The sequence below is a fragment of the Petromyzon marinus genome, chromosome 18, assembly GCF_048934315.1.
Source record: "Petromyzon marinus isolate PM22_M1 ecotype Great Lakes invasive population chromosome 18, UKy_Petmar_22M1.pri1.0, whole genome shotgun sequence".
Lineage (NCBI taxonomy): Eukaryota > Metazoa > Chordata > Hyperoartia > Petromyzontiformes > Petromyzontidae > Petromyzon > Petromyzon marinus.
Window position 1 is genome coordinate 1,942,354 of NC_133684.1, and position 18,792 is coordinate 1,961,145.

At 42.3% G+C, this 18,792-nt stretch overlaps 1 protein-coding gene across 7 annotated transcripts in view; it reads left to right on the forward strand.

Moving 5' to 3' along the window:
* The window catches only part of BLTP1 (bridge-like lipid transfer protein family member 1), a 144,842-nt gene that overhangs the window by 12,098 nt on the left and 113,952 nt on the right, over window positions 1-18,792 (forward strand). For all 7 annotated transcript variants that reach the window (XM_032956462.2, XM_076067780.1, XM_032956464.2 and 4 more), the window contains exons 4-10: window positions 443-521; window positions 2,133-2,197; window positions 7,558-7,726; window positions 9,012-9,096; window positions 13,071-13,264; window positions 14,248-14,327; window positions 17,375-17,525. In XM_032956462.2, coding sequence (XP_032812353.2) covers window positions 443-521; window positions 2,133-2,197; window positions 7,558-7,726; window positions 9,012-9,096; window positions 13,071-13,264; window positions 14,248-14,327; window positions 17,375-17,525 — 823 coding nt within the window. The remainder of the gene's footprint in view (window positions 1-442; window positions 522-2,132; window positions 2,198-7,557; window positions 7,727-9,011; window positions 9,097-13,070; window positions 13,265-14,247; window positions 14,328-17,374; window positions 17,526-18,792) is intronic.

Sequence of the window (18,792 nt, forward strand, 5' to 3'; positions counted from 1 at the left end):
AAAAACTAAGTTAACTTCATATTCTGGGTTCTTTCGGTAAAGTCACCAAGTAGAAGGGAAACAATAAAATAATAAAAATATAAAACAATAAAATTATCACGACGTTTCGACTGCAACGCAAGCAATCATCATCAGGTGTGAAAACCACAACAAGAAAATTTGAAAAAAGTGGTGGTTATTTTCAAATGTTCTTGTTGTGGTTTTCACACCTGATGATGATTGCTTGTGTTGCAGTCGAAACGTCGTGAGAATTTTATTGTTTTATATTTTTATTATTTTATTGTTTCCCTTCTACGTGACTTTACCGAAAGAACCCAGAATATGAATCCCAGCAGTCACAAAAGCTTTAAATCAAAATGTAAGTTAACTCCATTGCACTTTGCTAAGAGAATTGAGCTTTGTTTACCAAGTGGGTTTACATGTTTCTCTGTCTTCCTTGCAGGCTCTTTCACTTTCTCGGTGTTGTCTGGAAAAGTCATGTTCCGTGACGTTCACTTTGTCAACGAAGACATGTCTATCCGGTGAGTAAATATCAATGGAACATTTTTAGTAAATTATTTAAAAATTATACTTTTAATATAAATGTGTTTATTCAGTATTTTTTATTATTATTAAAGGGTTTGTCTGTTAAGCAATAGCTACTGCTAGGGAACTATTAACCCTTTTCCATTCTGAGACGTCTGCAAGTTGTGGGGTGAAACTCGGAACGCGCAAGCGGTTAGAGTTAATTTGATTTCGAGAGGCATAGCGCCGTTGTTTTTAAAGACATTGCATTCACCACAGGGAACCGTAGCGACGCGAACGCACTCTATGATAGTTGGGGCCAAATTGTGCCACACGCCCTCCCGCATGGCCTTGTGGGAGCCTCGGTACAGATAAAGTTATTTTCCATCATCTGCTGATGTACACGTACGCCATCTGCTAATGTAAACGTACGTCATCAGAACAAGAAAGGGTTAATATGCCCAGTAAAAAAATTGGTTTTCACAAACCATAAAATAAAGAATGTTCCTCAGGCCCCTTGGTGTAAAGTGCAGTCTCCAACTCTTATCCATCCACTCTCTCTGCGTGTGGCTTCCTTATGTATGGGCTTTGTAAAATGGCCTTTGCCCGAAACGTATATATTTATTATTTTGAGGCCACAGTGTTATTGAATGATGTGTTGAGTTTTTAGTTAATTGTGCTTGTGCACCACTGCCAATGCAGCATCCTCACCAGATAATTTGTTCAATTAGACATAGCACCTTATACTGATACAATGAATGAGATTTTGTAATTTGCTTTACACGTGTACTTTCAGTCTTGCTAATTCCTTGAAAAATGTTTCTAACTTTGTGCCAGAATTTAATCAAATAAGTCATATTTAAAAAAAAACTTTTTTGGATACACGCTTTTATAAAATGTATTAGTAAGGGCAGAAATCCAGGACTCCAGGAAGTGGGCCCGAAGCTTGCCACAGCGTAAGGGACCGTGGTCAATTACAGCCAACGTCAGTTGAGCATGGACAATAAGACCCAAGCCGAAACATAACATGTAAAAAAGATTGTTAAAAATATATATTTTTTATGATAGAATATAGTATTGTCATCAGTATGACCTAAGTATACCAAGTTTGCAGTCGATACCACATTGGGAAGTGGGTTAAAATTAAGTTACAAGATTTGAGGATACAACAACAGACAGAGTGAGTTCATAGAAAGCGTGTAAAAATGTAAAAGACTTAAGTATATCAGCCATATTCTTAGCTCTTTCGGTAAAGTCACGTTGAAGGGAAACAATAAAATAATAAAAAATATATAAAACAATAAAAATTCTCACGACGTTTCAATGCAAACCGACACACCTGATGACGACCGTTTGTGTTATGGTCGAAACGTTGTGATAATTTTTATTGTTTTATATATATTTTATTATTTTATTGTTTCCCTTCAACGTGACTTTACCGAAAGAGCTAAGAATATGAATTACTGCAGTCACGAAAGCTTTAAATCAAGATTTATATCAGCCATATCCGTAAGCAATGGACCCGACCTACGTCGGCAATGATTATAGAAGAAATGACATTACGCATGAGGATAAAAGTTGTTGCGGTCCATCCATATATATTTGGCGTTTCCTTTTTGTGTACTCAGGATACAGGACGGATTGCTTATCTTCAGATGGTGGCGAATATACAACCCAAAACAAAAGCACAACGGTGAGTACACTTGCTGGCATGAACCCTTGCTGAAATGTCCAAACCTACTGCACGTGACAAATCCATTGCGAGTGTGTGCACTTGGCTGCACTACTAATGAATAAGAGTCACGCTGTTGTTTGCGCGCATTGTCTGTGAAATTTAGGGTTGTTGATCCATTATCGATTTTTTGGAATCGATTTCAGAAGTTGAAATGAAGTTTATAATCGAATCCAGTTCAACTTTAACGATTGAATCGATTGGGCCACGTGAATGATGCCGCTCAGCCCATTCTAATTGGATAGGTCAGCAGTAACCATCATAAGGGACCAAGTGGCGCTTGTGCCAGGCTAGGAGCACCTTGAGGCCACTTGAAGTGTTGAAGGCTTGTTTGCTGGCAAGAGGTCATGGGACAGACCCAGGTTTTATGGGTTGGTTGAGATGACTGGCAGAAGCACCACCTGTGCTCCCCTCTGTGCCAGAAACAAGACAAAGATCTCCTGTATAGCCTTAACAGACTTTTGGGGCGAGTGCTGTTAGCGAGCACCTATGAAGGCAGGCACGGCGCACGAGGGGGTGGGTGCCCAGCACCATGCCCAACTGCCTTTATCTCCCAAGTGGTGATATTTACACAACGCACCAGGTCCTCATTTGAGGCTCAGTCGACCTAGGAGAGGCCCAAGACTGGTTCAAATCATCACTGGGTTCGTAGCGCAACATACTATCTATTTTATTGCTCGACATTTAAATTTGTGAGGCAGACCGAAATTGTGTGTTTCTAACAGTTGTTTTGCTATTTGAAGATCAGAAAGGGTCAACAAACTAAACAAATTAGCAACCCAAGTGCAAATGTATCTCAGGCAGTGCAGTGCGTAATTATTGTGACATCGAGTGCCGTGGTGAGCTGATGGCCGTGTTGGGATCATTTCTGAGCCATCGATACAAACAGCAGCACGCTCCGAGCTCTTGTTTCTGTTTACTTCCTGAGTTTGGTCGTCATCCTGCAGCCAGAGGCCGGCAGTAATTGAGTTTGCGTGGCTTAATTTCATCCGCTGTCTCGTCGCGTGGAAACCCAGCGGTGCGAGTTGGTTGCGTTCTTTCACCGGTGAGTTATTGCTATCCGGGATAAAGGGACCGTACCTTCTGACCCCATGCATATTTAGCGATTCTTATCCGAAACTTCAATTCAAATGCCACATAAATGCATTACGAATATAAATGTGTAGCGCACTATGTGCGTTCAATGTTACGTTCTAGCCTAATTTGCTCAAATATGAGAAAATTTATGTAAATGTAGTAACTGCTTGTATCGTCATATTTTGGAAGTAAAATCAGAATAGTGAAAAAGAGAGAATTACCCAAGGAAACTAATCTCCAATGGACAATGCTCATCACCATTATCGTAGTAAATTCCAGGTGGTGGCTTGTTCTTGCTTCTGTTGCTGTCAACATTATATTCCATACCCTGTTTTTTTTAATAACATAAGGATTTACATTGGAAAGTTTAATCAAATAACGATATTGAGAATATGACTGCAAAACATGGAATGTATGCAAATGATCAATGTGTATGCGTGTACATATTTAGGAAGGAGAGCAGAATAGATCTGTATTTACAGTGCCTACCCCCCAGCAAATCTATGAATTGTCACTTTTCGGGATAATAATTTGGTTCGGGAATAATTAAATTTCGTCTTCTTCGTCGTGTTCATATTTTACGTCCGCGTCGCTTGTACAGTTGCGTTTGCTCCTTGGCACTTAAAATGTACCGTTGGCGTATCCTTGGCCACGGTCTGTCCACTGCCGGACGATGCCTCCACGCGCCGGCGCCATCCTGCAGCAGCACCATCTCGCTTGTGCTTCTGGAGCCGATTTCGCGATTCCACGTTCACAGTGGTGGTATTCCTCGGGCGCGTGTACTCCGTTCGCTGCCATTCCATCACCGGGGTTATCCATCAAGCCATCGTCCCTTCCAGCGACGTGTCCTGCCTAAGCCCACTCGCTGCTTGTATTTTTACAGTCGATACGATGTGTCTGTATTCTTAGTTCTTTCGGTAAAGTCACGAAGAAGGGAAACAATAAGGTAATAAAAATATAAAACAATAAAATTCTCACGACGTTTCGACTGCAACACAAGCAATCATCATCAGGTGTGAAAACCACAGTAAGAAAATTTGACAGCAAGAAAATTTGAAAATTTGAAATTTTCTTGCTGTGGTTTTCACACCTGATGATGATTGCTTGTGTTGCAGTCGAAACGTCGTGAGAATTTTATTGTTTTATATTTTTATTATTTTATTGTTTCCCTTCTACGTGACTTTACCGAAAGAACTAAGAATATGAATCCCTGCAGTCACGAAAGCTTTAAATCACGATGTGTCTGGTTTGTGTTTTGTTCCCTGATCCTCGTATTGCTCTTTGTATTTCTCTGTAATTCCAAGCGTGCGTCTCGCTGTCATTGTTTGTGCACTTTCCAGCCTTGGTTCAGTTTTCTTTGCCATTGTCCACGTTTCTGATCAATGCGTCATAGATCAAAATCTGTCGTATTTAAGCACATTGTCCAATTTTATTTTTGCAGTTGTACCCCCTATTTTGCAGTTGTACCCCCTATTTTGCCTTATTCCCTTTCTTTATTTTCAAATAATATCTAATATATTTTTTGTTGATGAAATCAATCAATGTAAAGTGTCATATAATTTGCATATCATTTGTATGCATTGTAAATAATTCAAAGCGCAATTTTGTCATTATAAGAATTTGCTTTAATCAGCGTCGAATGCGCACAGTTAAAACAGAAAACATATTGTATATGCACGTACGTGCATATACAGTATGTACGTGCATATACACGCATGCATACATGTTTGTGCATATTTATTGAGCCTCAGTGATTTTGTTTGCAGAAGGACGCTCTTTGGGGAATTATCAGGGGAGTTTTCTGTCACAGTGGGCTGTTCTGCATATGCGTTATGTTTACACAAATCAGTTCTGTCAGCATTCAAGTAGCCGCTGCTTGCTGAATTGACAAATTATATTACACTTCGTTATTTCGTAAATGGGTTATGTGCACATGAAAAGATTCTATGATGACGAATCAAAAAAGGGCATTGTGACAGCAGATGTGTTCTGGTGTGCGTGTGCTTGATTGGAGGTGACCTCTGGGGGCCCTCTGATCTGCAATTTATTTATTTGGTTTTGTTCACTTCACCACCACGTGCCTATGACCAAATCACCCAGAGTGTGCGCCTGATCCGTGTTCCTGGATGTTAAGCAGGGCTGAGCCCTGATGGTGATTGGATGGGTCAACACCGTCCACCAGCAGGTTGTCATCAGGCTGTAGGGCTCCACGTGGTGGGCAGTACAGGGCAGTGAAATCCACTGTTGTCCTGTATATCCACACCCCTATATGTCTATGCTGCCTGCACGTACACCAGCGTGCACTGACCAGTGTGAAATAAAATCAAAGTAACGACGTATTTATACTCAGACAATTTAATCCAAAAAAACATTATTGTGAATAATATTGGTCGCGAAAGCCTACGTGTCAAACTCAAAGAAACCTGCGTAATCTGGACGGTTTGGGGAGGCCCTTATCCAGCAGTCGGTTGACGAAAAGGCCTGCACATGCATGTCTGCATGTGGCGAGCCATTGACCGCAGTAGTTCACCCGCGTACTTGCTATTCGCGTCTGCGTATTACTGTATGTGTGTGCGTGGATGCGTGTGTGCTTAACATGCGCACTGTCAATTTTATGCTGGGGCGACAAAAGGCGTACAGCACAAAGACAATGCACTGTCAGGGTAATGAGGGCTCGGGGTGAGCATCTACATCATGGGACCTCCTTTGCCAGTACCAAAATATGAGAATAGGTTTTCCCCCTTTTTCTGGCAACAAAACAGGTGTTCAGATAATAATAGGGGTTTCCCCTTTTTTCTGGCAACAAAACTGAAACCTTTTTACAAGGAATCATGTCTGCATTATCCACAATACTTGTTGTCACAATGCAAACAAAAAACGTACTCGGATAATATATGCATTGTTATTGAAACTGATTGGTCTACACCAGAGTCAGCTTTATTTTGAGCCTCGTCTCAAAACTGTTAGACAAGAGGACGCCAAAAGGCGTACAGCACAAAGACAATGCACTGTCAGAGTAATGAGGGCTCGGGGTGAGCATCTACATCATGGGACCTCCTTTGCCAACACCAGAATATGAGAATAGATTTTCTCTTTTTTCTAGCAACAAAATAGGTGTTAAGATGCTTGTGGCTGTATATAAATGTAAAGTTATACAGAAATTATGATGGTATTTGCTTGTGGCTGTATATTGTTTGGCAAAATTGGTATGTTAGATTATTTTCCTTTTTATCATACACATACATTTTAAGCTGCACCAATGTGAACCCTATTTCTAATGTTGAGTAGTTTTCAGTAAACCAAGTACTGGAAATATATAAAAAAGCAGATAATGCCTTTATCGCTTATGTTTTATGGGCACTAATGTACCCACTGTTGTGAACTTAAGGGACTGGGTTTGTCCTTGTGCTCGAAGAATGTTCAGCATGGGATGAACAGATGGAAAAATGTAAATAATTGGCACGCCACCATCTGCAAGTGTAGAAATCACAATTTCACCAATTTTCATGGGATACATTTAAGAAGGATCTGAATGAATGCATAATACGTGTTTGATGATTCACTGCCCTCTCCCCCAATAGGCAATTTAATTAATCATTGCTATTCAAAACAGCAATTCTATTGAACGAGTTCCTTTTTTAGGCACATCTTTTTACTGCCTTGTATTGTTCATTGAGTTATTTCTATATCTTTTGTACTGCTTTGTCTGAATGTAATATTAGTAATTAATGTGCACATTTTTTGCATACATTAAAATATATTGATGTTCATTGATGAACCCATGCATTATCCTCAATTACATTGTGTAATTTAAATTTGCACCTCGAAGATCACACCTGGCTAATTCCTCACATTGGAGAAATGTCAGCTTCCCAAAACACTCTTACCGAGTATCATTTTGAAGGCGTATTACATTATGAATTGCACCTTGAGATACCTCCATTCCTTCCGATATTTTGCTTTGAACGAGCCACACTAATCTCCCATTGTGCTGCATGCATCATGCGTATCCCAATCGCTGTCGGGGTCAAGGTGTCTTGACCCATGGAGACCAGCAGCAATTATTGAACTGAATGGATGCGAGCCATCTGGAAATGACCTGACTGGCCCCTCTGCCACGTGTAGCCGAGTTTAAAAGATTGACTGACGAAGATCCACCTTGACCCTTGACCTCGTGTGCCCTGCTGTGTCCCCCCCCTGTGCTTGACCGTGTGCTGCGGCGCAAACAAATTCTCCGCCGTCAGATCCCCGGGCAGAGACGCGGCTGCACGGCACTCTCAACGGCTTCGAGCTGCACGTGTACAACCGCTCGTCGCTGTATGCGCACGTGGAGGAAGTGTTCGGCCTGGAGCCGACCGTCATCCTGCCCCCCAAGGACAAGCCCCTGTGCAAGGCCGCTCCGAAGCCTGACAGGTGCGCTCCTGGGTGGCCCGTTGTGAAGCACAGGCGTCGAAGCGCAGTCTGTGACACGCGCCTGAAATTAATGGCAGTTTTGCCCGCCATCTGTGAGCTGTTTACTTGTTTATCTAGCTGTCTTCCGGTTTGTTTAGCATGAGTGCGCGGTGATAGAGAGAGAGAGAGATAAAACCTATTCTCTGTTTGGTTTATAATGCACATGGCATGGTTGGAGAAGAAAATCGGGAGAGCACAGCAGATCTCTTATGTATTCTGGACCTGTGTTTCACTGCTACTTTCATGTGCCCGTCTACCTTTTCACTTATCCGTGCATCTTGTCATTTGGCTGATTGTTCCATTCATCTTTACACCAACCATTAATTGCTTTCATCTGTCCATTGTTGGGGCGCTTTATTCAACGTTCTCACGCCATATCAATTCAGTGTCGTGTACGTGGCATGTCATGTGTGTTTTACATTCAGGTGCTTGCTCATATTTCTAACCTCCAAAGCCTACATTGTGGCAGTCACGTTACCTGGCGGTAGCTAGCTGGCGGCAGTGTGTCCGCCGCTTGCTGGAGAGGCTCACGTTACGAATTCAGCGGCTGCCCTGGTTGTTACCGCGGTGTGTAATGACCGAATGTTAAAGATCCCCTGACGTCATTCGCAAGAGTAACGCATTGTGTGCCGGTGTCGGGGTCCAAATTTGTGAATGAAAAGTATACTCGTAATTACTTAATTGGGATTATACGAGCAATCATCGCCCTGTTACTGGCACCACTAATGCCCCAAGTCACTCTTGTAATTGACACTAACCTGCTCTCTTTGAGTTTTCACCTGCTTAAACAAAATAAACTTGAACACGGGGGACTTTTATAATTTTAACGCTCTCTTACTAAGCTTTATCGTATTTATGCCCACGCTCTGTTCGTCTAGATTTGTCTTTCCGTAACCGGAGGGCACAATAACTCCCACAAATTTGATTCATTTTACGCGCTATGAAGAAGGGCCATTGCTCGAAGTTTTGCCTACTTTGTATTTTTCTGTTTGAAGTGGTGTTATTGAGGAACATCTTGATTTTTTTGTTATTTGTGTGACTATTAAGGATTTACTTAATTGAAAACTGGCCAAGTTGACAAAAGGGTTATCCATACTTACAAAACCAGCGCTAACCTGGCGGTTTTGCACCCCGCTTTGCCCTCGCAGCTACCAGTTGGCTTCCATATTGCAAACGGATATTTCTTATGGCATGTTGGAGAATGTTGCAGTAAACCATGATTTTTCTTCGTTGTTTTGCGTTACAGTACGCAAGCTAAAAAGCCCGAGACTGAAGATCCAGCATCGTCATGGAGGTCTCTGTTTCCTGTCTTTAAGCTGGACATTCATTCCGTAAGCCGTTGAGCATCTGTGCCTGCACCACATGGCATGTTTGGTGTACCAACACACGTGGAGACATTGCTTACAAACTCTTCATTAATGAGCTATCATTATTTTTAATCGAGTGGCTTACCCATCTCCACCACCTACCACCACTTTCCCTCCACCCAGCCCACTTTGATGAGACATCAGCTATTCAGCGAACTGATAAAAAATGTGATTGCAATCATTGGCATAGAAACGTTAATTGTTTTTCATTATAAATGAGACTGATTATCTGGTATTTACACATGATTACATGTGCATGGGTGATTACTCCAGTTTGCAAATCAGTGTTATGGCAGACTTCTGGGTTAAAGCTTACATCTCATGAAATTAATAAGTGTTTATACACCTCTTGTCCATTTCATTTGTACACATCTCTTTGTACATTCGACTGTAATTTTGGTGCATTATTACAGATGTGATTTATAATCCCGCCAGCATTGCGACCTCGACTGAAACTACTCGCTTGATACTAAAAGGACGCTAGCGAACGTCACTGTTGCACCTGAAGAACAGGCGAACTGCATTCGTTTGCAAGCCAAATTAGCAGCCGCAGGTGCACTCCATTAATTTGTGATGCGCACCACACGATGCTTCGTTTGCTGAGAACAGAATGTTGTCTCTCATCGTTTCGGTGACATTTCCAACCGATTGGGAACATATCTTGGCAATAAGAACAAAAGCAGACCGTGTAAAAATTTGTGTCGTCCGACAAGCATCCTGGGACAAGAAATATCAGTAAAAGAGCATCTCTTAGTGACATTAGGACGACTGCTAGGAGGCGTGAAATAGATTGCACAAAGAGAAAGCGGCCCAGTGCTTTGTCGAGTAATAATTTGAAAATTCTGCAAATTTCACACGTGTAAATACAGCATTATGGAAAGATTTGTCAGCTTCTGTAAAATCCAAGACTGAACCACCTTCATCATGAACACATACAGTTAAAAAAATGTATTACTTCATAAGTGAATGCACAGTAGACGCGATTATCCGCGTGCGGTTTATCCTTTTTGCGGATGAACCACGCACCTGGGATTTTGACATAAATTAACAACTCATGGATTTCCTTTAAGCCCAAATGAATCATCTAAAGACAGTTATACATTGTTATTCTTGGAAATTGTTATTACAAATAACGTGCTTAAAACCAACAAATACAGGTACGTGCTCCGGTTAATCCAAAATCCACGTGTGCTCGCCTCTACAGTACAGTAGTTGTATATCTTTATAACGGTGGGCAGAGTTTGATTGATTTTGATTGGCGTGTGGCTCTGCTATCCACTTAGTAGGCAGAGTCTTCTGCATGGGAGCAGGAAAGTGTTATCGCTGAGCACATGCATCGATCAGTCGATTCTTTACTACAATTTTATATTTTGTTCATTAACAAACTCATTCTTATTAACTTAAACATAATTTATACCCATATTAGTGGTTATTGGCATAGAGATCCTCGGAAAATGGATATTTTTAAATTATCCGCGATGTTGAATTATCCAATGACCTTTCCCCCAGTCATTAGCGCAGATAATCGAGAGTCTACTGCACACATATCGCTCCTGTTGGGAAAAAAAAATCGGGATATCTTCACCTGTCAGAATAACCACTCCAATTGAATTCCTGGAAAAGCAAAATACTAATTGCGTGAACACACCGGAGAATGTGAAAATGGGAAGGGAGTCATGGGGAGAAAGAGATTTTGTGTTGAAGCAGAGATATACCCACTACTTCTGCCAAAGGAAGAGTCCCAACACCACAAGGGGGGAGAAAAAATAGCAAACCTTTGTTTAACTGGAGGGAGACATTTTCTCTTGTAGTGAAAGTCCCAGGATACAGTTGTATTTGCTGATTTCCCCTTGGATGAAATCGACTTTCTAGAACTAAATGTTTTTGATTTTCTTTCTTAAACCTGATACCGTGGTCTGCTTGTCCCTTCTATCCTTGAAGTATGGTAAGTTCAACCATGGTAAAACACATCTGGAGCAACAGTCCCTGATATTTAATCAGCATTGCATGAAATTGAAGGCCTATAATACCAAAATTCCATGGCGCAGGGTTAACAGATGCAGAAAAAGCACTTGGTTGAAGGGTCCAACAATGGCTAAATATAGACAGTGAACATCTGGGCATGACCATAAAACATGTTGGTATTCATATTCTTGGTTATTTCGGTAAAGTCACGTAGAAGGGAAACTATAAAATAAAACCACAGCAAGAAAATGTTCTACTGCACACAATGTTCTTGCTGTGGTTTTCACACCTGATGATGATTGCTTGTGTTGCAGTCGAAATGTCGTGATAATTTTATTGTTTTATATTTTTATTATTTTATTGTTTCCCTTCTACGCGACTTTACCAAAAGAACCAAGAATATGAATCCCTGGAGTCACGAAAGCTTTAAATCAAAACATGTTGGTATGTTTGTGGACCCGAGTGGGAGCATCCCTGTCAACCTGGAGGCAAGGCAAGGTGTGAACCTGGCGCGGTGTTAAATTGTTGAAGCCTCGGTGGAGCCGATCCAATACCTGAAAATTAGGCTTTCTAGATGAGAGGCCATTCTTTTTCTCAGAATCCGTCAGGTAGAAATCCCCCCCCCTCCCATTAAGATGTAATATAAGGTCTGTGCGGAGACGTCTAGTCCTGGAGAAATGAGTTTACCCCAGAGGTCTTGTTATTGTCCGTTGGCCTACAAAGTCGTCCCTCGAGAGGTATTGGAAAAGGTAATGAATAGGACAATACTGTATTGTGGGTTTCATTTGAAACTGATCGGGGTCACTCACAGCAGTTTCATGGTGTGCCTCTAGGAACGTGTTATTTTTTTTAGCGTATTGGTGAATGTAGCACCTCCAGTGGATGCAGGGATGGGAAAACCAATTCAACATCCAATCATCACCAAGTGCATGATGCTAATTCTAATCCTGTTGCAATGAGAAATGAAACCAGTAACAAATCACTTAGTGTATTACGTGAGAACTGTTAATTAGGAAAGATATATATTTTTTCTTCTTATCAGGCCCCATGGTATATATGTTGTCTCCAACACTACCTCGGACATACATACCTCAGACATTTATTGAAAGTGGACAACATCTAATTTATTAAATAAATAGGCGTGTAAGATCAGGTTGGAGTGTTTTTGGAAAACAACTTGATAATGAAAATCAACATACCAAGGTTCCTAAAGAATAACGTGTTAGTCACTGCTCTTACATATGGATAGGAAACAGACTGACAAAGGCCTTGGCGAGTGACTCATCGCACCCTGAATAGACGCCCTACGCTTCGTCATCAGCCTTATTCAGCCTCGGCAGCAATCCTTGGAACACCTGCCCACATTGCTTCATCTCTCATAGTGCATGTCCTCATACTATAGTTCATACATCACTGTGCTTCGCACCAGTGTTCATTTATTCAGCATTTTATAAATTAGTCGTAGTCTTGTCAATGGGAACTTGTGAACTTTAGTTTGGGTATTAGTCTGGGTTACGTGGAGTCATTCTCAATCTGGTTGACGAAAGCAGTCAAAATCTCATCCACTCCTTGTTATGTAAGTATGTTGAACTTCCTCTGCACTGTACATAGCCAAACGTGCTAATCGGAGGTAGTTATTGATGTTGGTGTGAAGAGCCTGCAAATCCTCCACCCCCTCAGTATTATCAGGTCAAGATGTCAGTCAATCTTTGCAAACAAATATAACTAATTACCTTTCTGTAATATCTTTACTAAGCAATTTTCGTCTGCATCTTCACTCAGGCTAGTTCGTTTCCTCTCCTCGCAATGAGTCATGCTGTGATAATGATGATTGCTATTTATGACTGAGAGTCATTGTTGACTAAACTAAAAAAAAAAGCACTTAATCGTAGAATGTTCCCATCGCTAATGCCATTGATGAAACGATCGCCGGCTCATGCGCCGTCACGTGCACGCGCGATCGTCCTTGCCAGGGCCGCCTGGTGTTCGGCAACCGCCTGCTGCCCCAGACGCTGTGCGTCAACTTCGACGACGCCTTCCTGACGTACACGACCAAGCCCCCGTCGAGCCACCTGGACGAGTACATGCACATCGTGAAGGGCAAGCTGGAGAACGTGCGCGTCATGCTGGTGCCCAGCCCGCGCTACGCCGGCATGCAGCAGGACGAGTGCGTTGCGCACCCGTGCCACCCTCGCCCCCCGCCCCCCCTCACTCCCATAATGCATGCTGCCCCCTTCGTTTCCTCTCGCCAAGATTACCGCTACGATTCCGCTCGTTGGATAGATCCGAGCTGAGACCAACTGTCTCCGTTAGACAGGTTTTCCCCAAGTTCTTACAGGCTTAATTCAAGAAACCTATTAACGCTTTGTTACGCCTTCAGTAGTGCTGTTTGTTGCTGGTCACTTGGCGTTTTGGGCCTTTGGGCCTGTGCTCGGCGAGCAATAAAAATTGTTTGTAATTGATTAAATCATTGACACACGAGAGATTACATCTTGAGGTTCCCTGTTGGAGAAAATGGTTTATATTTGTAAAGTTAATGGTACAGCATGCTGTTCATGTTAATACATATGTAAAGCCATATTCTGAAGCCATTCCAAAGCAAGCCATTGGCTCTCAGTTTGAAATCTCTTTCTCCCAACAGACCTTGTAACATTTGCAGAGAATATACGGTTAACTATGAGGAGAGTTTAGAGCTTTCTGTGATTTTTTTTGCTAGCTGTAAAAACATGAATTGGATAACACGTGCCTAGATCTTTACAAAATTGTCAGTATGTGTGTGGGATCAATACCTCGCCCGGGTGCAAGTGTCTCATTTGGCATCCGACGTTGCGTGTGCTGCGATGGTTTGGCACGTGCTGTGTCACACCGGTGCCATTTTGGTCACGTGTTTTGCGAGCGTGAGCTTTACCGTCCGCTCCACAAATAATTAATCTGATTCGTGTATAATTGTGTGTTTGTGTTACGCCACGCAGCCTAACCCCCCCCCCCCCCCCAAAAAAATATGGATCACGGCATTGCCCATTAAAATCTACATTTGAGTTAATTTCACCATTTACTGTGCGCCTCTCGTCATTGCCGAGGGCGCAATGGGGAGAGTGCTTTGTGTGTCCGCGATTGCTCATCCCCGCTGTGTGTGCGTGTTCTTGGCAGGCCTCCGCGCTCGATGGGGGAAGGCTTTGTGGTAATGTTGTCTAACGATGTGGACATGTACTACTACATGGATAAGCCAGGTAATGTTATTCATGTAATAGTTGAGTGTTAACGTGCACATTTTAAAGCTTTGGTTTGAGTTTTTTTTTTCTGCACATCAGATTTTCAAGGTTCATGCATACCATTAAATTCCCTGATTCTTCTTAAAAGATTCATTTACGTTATTTCACTCGGGGCAGTTGACTATGCCAAGTTCACAAAAAGAATGAAGCCAAATGTTTTATACATAACATGCGATGTTCAAATTTGCACAGCAGCAGACTGATCAATTTTGCTATAGAATAGGGTTGATACAAAAATAGGTTTTTAACACGTAGTTGGTGAAAATTCCAAAATTGTATTCCTAAAACTTTCTGGCTCTGCTGTCATATGCTTGGTAGCGCATGTACCTTGTCAGATTTCAGTATGAAGGCCACCATGATGATGACACCACACCCACACTTGAAGGCCACAGTTTCCAGGTGCTCTGTGGCCATATGTGTTACCCAGAATGAAAATGGATGACAGCAGATTGGAGTGCTGCTGGAAAACTAAATTTGACAATTGAACAAATAGTGTGCCTGTTGTTATTTTAATGTGTTTTGGTTATTATTTCTCAGCAAACTGACAGATCAGTAAATTGGTTTAATGTCGTGTTTTCTCATATTATAATTTTTCCAAATTTGAGAATGTTTTTAAAGTATTTATATGACTGCCCACTTAAAATTTGTATTATTTTCTTGACGTCTTGATGTTATTAAGTCTAACACCTACCATATTTCAGAAATTACATTCTCACAGTGAAGCCAAATATATATTATTGGTTCTTTCGGTAAAGTCACGTAGAAGGGAAACAAAATAATTTTAAAAATAAAACAATGAAATTCTCACGACGTTTCGACTGCAGCACAAGCAATCATCAGGTGTGAAAACCACAACAAGAAAAAAAACACTTTTTTCAAAATTTCTTGTTGTGGTTTTCACACCTGATGATGACTGCTTGTGTTGCAGTCGAAACGTGAGAATTTAATTGTTTTATTATTTTATTATTTTATTGTTTCCCTTCTACGTGACCTTACCAAAAGAACCAAGAATATGAATCCCTGCAGTCACGAAAGCTTTAAATCAGAAGCGGAATATGTTAATATTGCGTTCATAATCTTTGCACAATCATACAGTACACAGTAGAGCAGTGGTGCAGTGGTTAGCACACTGCCCTATGAAGCTGGCTTCCTAAGTTCTATTCGTGGTCATGGCTAACATCAATAGCAAATGATATCCGACCCAGTCTTGAACCCCATCTTTACCAGCCTGCATTGCACCGTACGGTGAAGCGTGGTCAGACAACGCTGTTGTTGACACGTGGTCAGAGGAGAGGCTTTCATCCAGCAGTGGATTGACAACGGGCGGAAAAGTATAATTATCAGTGTTTCTCCGGTTTAAACTTTGTGTAATATAACAAGTTAGAGCTCGTGGTCCTTGTGTGGATCGACAGGTTCTCGCTATGCAATTCAGGTCCATTCCTTTGGTCACGATACAAGATTTGATTTAAAGTGGATTAAAAGAAACACAACTTTTTCTCATTTGCACAAGTAGCTTGTTTAAGTTCTTACAAAAATATTTTCTCTTCTTATTTCTCTCCATCGGTGTCTCAATAAAGTTAAGTATTATTTCGTATAAAAATTATTTTATTAAATTAAAAATTATCTTTTATTGCACGCATAGAGAAAACAAACAAACAATCAAATTTATGATTGCAGACATCTTGGTATTTAATTTACTGCACATTTACTCCACCGTGGCCCGTGGATTGTACTTGCAAAGCATTGCCAATACCTCATTAAAATTTTAAAGATGATCTTGGCAGTTGGAGAGCAACACGCCGCTCTCTGGTTGGTGTGGGTCACGGCAGTGGCAAGGTTTCCTCTTTCGACGCTACTTTGCAATCATCTCATTTTATGGGATATGACAGACTGTGGCGTGTTCTGCCATAATTACAAAACCCCTGTGGTGATGTGTGGTTATCATGAATCTGCAATGTGCAGACTGGAAGGGAGCCTTCAAAGGAAGTGTCACTTAACTTACATTGGCTGCAAAAAATCTGGCTGGGAACAAAGTCCCCACAATGTTCAATGCGTGGAGCCCCAATGCATTGTTTATTGCCCTCGTGTGTTCGTGTGGGTTTGAATTCCTGATCATTAATTCACGAACATTAACATCGTTTATGAATGTAATTGTTATGAATGTACTCTAGCTTTACTGCTGTGCTGCATTTATTTGGAAACGTTCATCTTGAGAAAGTGTTAAAAGTCACTGAGCCACAATTCTTCCTCTGGATATTCCTCTGCTGAAAAGACATTGGGTGTTGGACGTGCAATGCTTTCATCGAGGGGACTGGCTAATGTCCACTTAAATTAGTTTCCATTGCCTCCGAGTTGCACTTGTTTTAATTATTGCATGACGTGCAGGTGGTGAATTTAATGGGAAAGTGAGAATAACAGGGAAAGTTGGGTTCCAGAGTTCATAGCCAGGTTTCGTTTTTTATGTGGGAGTTGACACATCCTGGAACATCACGCTACAGTTTCACAAGAGCCGTGTGGACCTGTGCGTGGGCAACTTCTGTCTGACATGACTTGCGTTGCTGTTTAGAGGACTGGAGTGTCACATACATTTTTTGGGGGAAAAATGACACCACATTTTTGGCAGCAGCAACAATTTATATCAAAAGCTGCTTACAGAATATTTTAATTTTTGGAGCTCGGGAGTCGCATGAATGAGCACATCTCGCATATGTGAATGATGTCTGTGAATTAAAATGCTGCACCACTCCTCCGAGGGTTCAGTTTTCCTCACCTGCTCACTTGGAAGCGACCTCTCACTGCCAGTTTGGCCACGTGTACACGTTCTCACTCTGCTTCTGACCTAGGAGGATTGGTGACACCTCTACAGCATTTGTGGTGCCTAACAGCAGCAAGTGATAACGATGTACGATGGCATCAGCAACATTGACCATCGTGACCTCTTGACCTTTACGCTTGTTTTCCTGCTTGCTCACAAAGTGTTCCACTCTATGCTGCACGTTGACCAGGCCTGGTGCCAGAGGAGAGCGAGGAGAGCTCTGAGGACAGTTCTGGCAGTGAAACCTCCAAACTGCAGGACCTGCCACCCTGCTGGGGGCTCGACATTGTGTGCGGCAAGGCCACGGACTTCAACTACGGGCCCTGGGCTGATAAACAGAGGCAGGCTGGTGCACAGACACAAAAGATAAAGATCCCTGTATAGCCTTAATAGACTGTAGGGGCAAGTGCTGTTAGCGAGCACCTATGAAGGCCGGAATGGTACACGAGGGGGTGGGTGGCCAGCACCACGCCCGACCGCCTTTGTCTCCCCAGCGGCGATGTTTACACATTGCACCAGGTACTCATTTCAGGCTGAGTCGACCTAGGGGAGGCCCAGGACCGGTTCAGATAATCGTCACTGGTGTTGGCCGTGAGCGGGAATCGAACCCGGATCGCCAAGTTCACAGCGCAGTGTGCTAACCGCTACACTACCGCACAGATACGCACGCGTACACACAGTCACATACACACTTGTGTACACGCACATGGAGACACATTTTTCCTGTTTAGTTCTACCGTTGTCTTTAACACTGCTAAAATTTACGGGGCGTAAGACAATCATTGCTGTTAGGTGACATGGAGAGTGAACCATGTCGACATTTGTAGTGCAAACAAAACTGCTTTGAAGAGGTGGCCTTATTGAATGTGCCCTGGGGTAGATGCTGCCAGTGAGCGTTTGTCGAGCATTGTGCAGCATGGGGGTAGTGTAGCGTGGCCAGCACCGTTTACACGTGGCCAGCACCGTTGACGCGTGGCCAGCACCGTTTACGCATGGCTAGCACCGTTTACGCATGGCTGCCGTTGTTTCCTGCAGTGCTGATGTTGACAACGCCACACTGGGTTCTGATTTTAGCTCGTGCTGACCTAGGAGAGGATCAGGTAAGGTTCAAATACCAGTGGCTACTGGTGTGTTCAGCATGGTTTGAAATTGTACCCTGCTGGGATTATGGTGCAGTGTGCTAAACACTACACCACCACCACCCCTGGCGTTTTCTTTTTGCGTTTGCTGAGCACAGTCTTCTATGCTTCAAACGCAAAGTGGCCAGCAATTAAGATCGCTAATGATCGTTCAGCAGAAATGAAGCAACTCATCTCTTGACATGAGCAGGTTCAATAGGAACATGTTTAAAAGAACATGGAAGGGAATTTAAAAGTTGAACAGTACAAGCAGACGAGGAGGAGGAAGATGAATCCTCTATCCTGCATCATGTTGTATAACATCGACGCTAATGATTGTTTTCTGTTACGTGTTAAATAACTATGCATCCAACTAGGACCCGTGACGAACAGAGAGGATCCTTGCCTGTAAACATTAAGCAGTTTGCCAGCATTGTTTTCAGCAACCCAGACTACTGATGAGACATGCCAAAACTGGTCCAGAGTATGC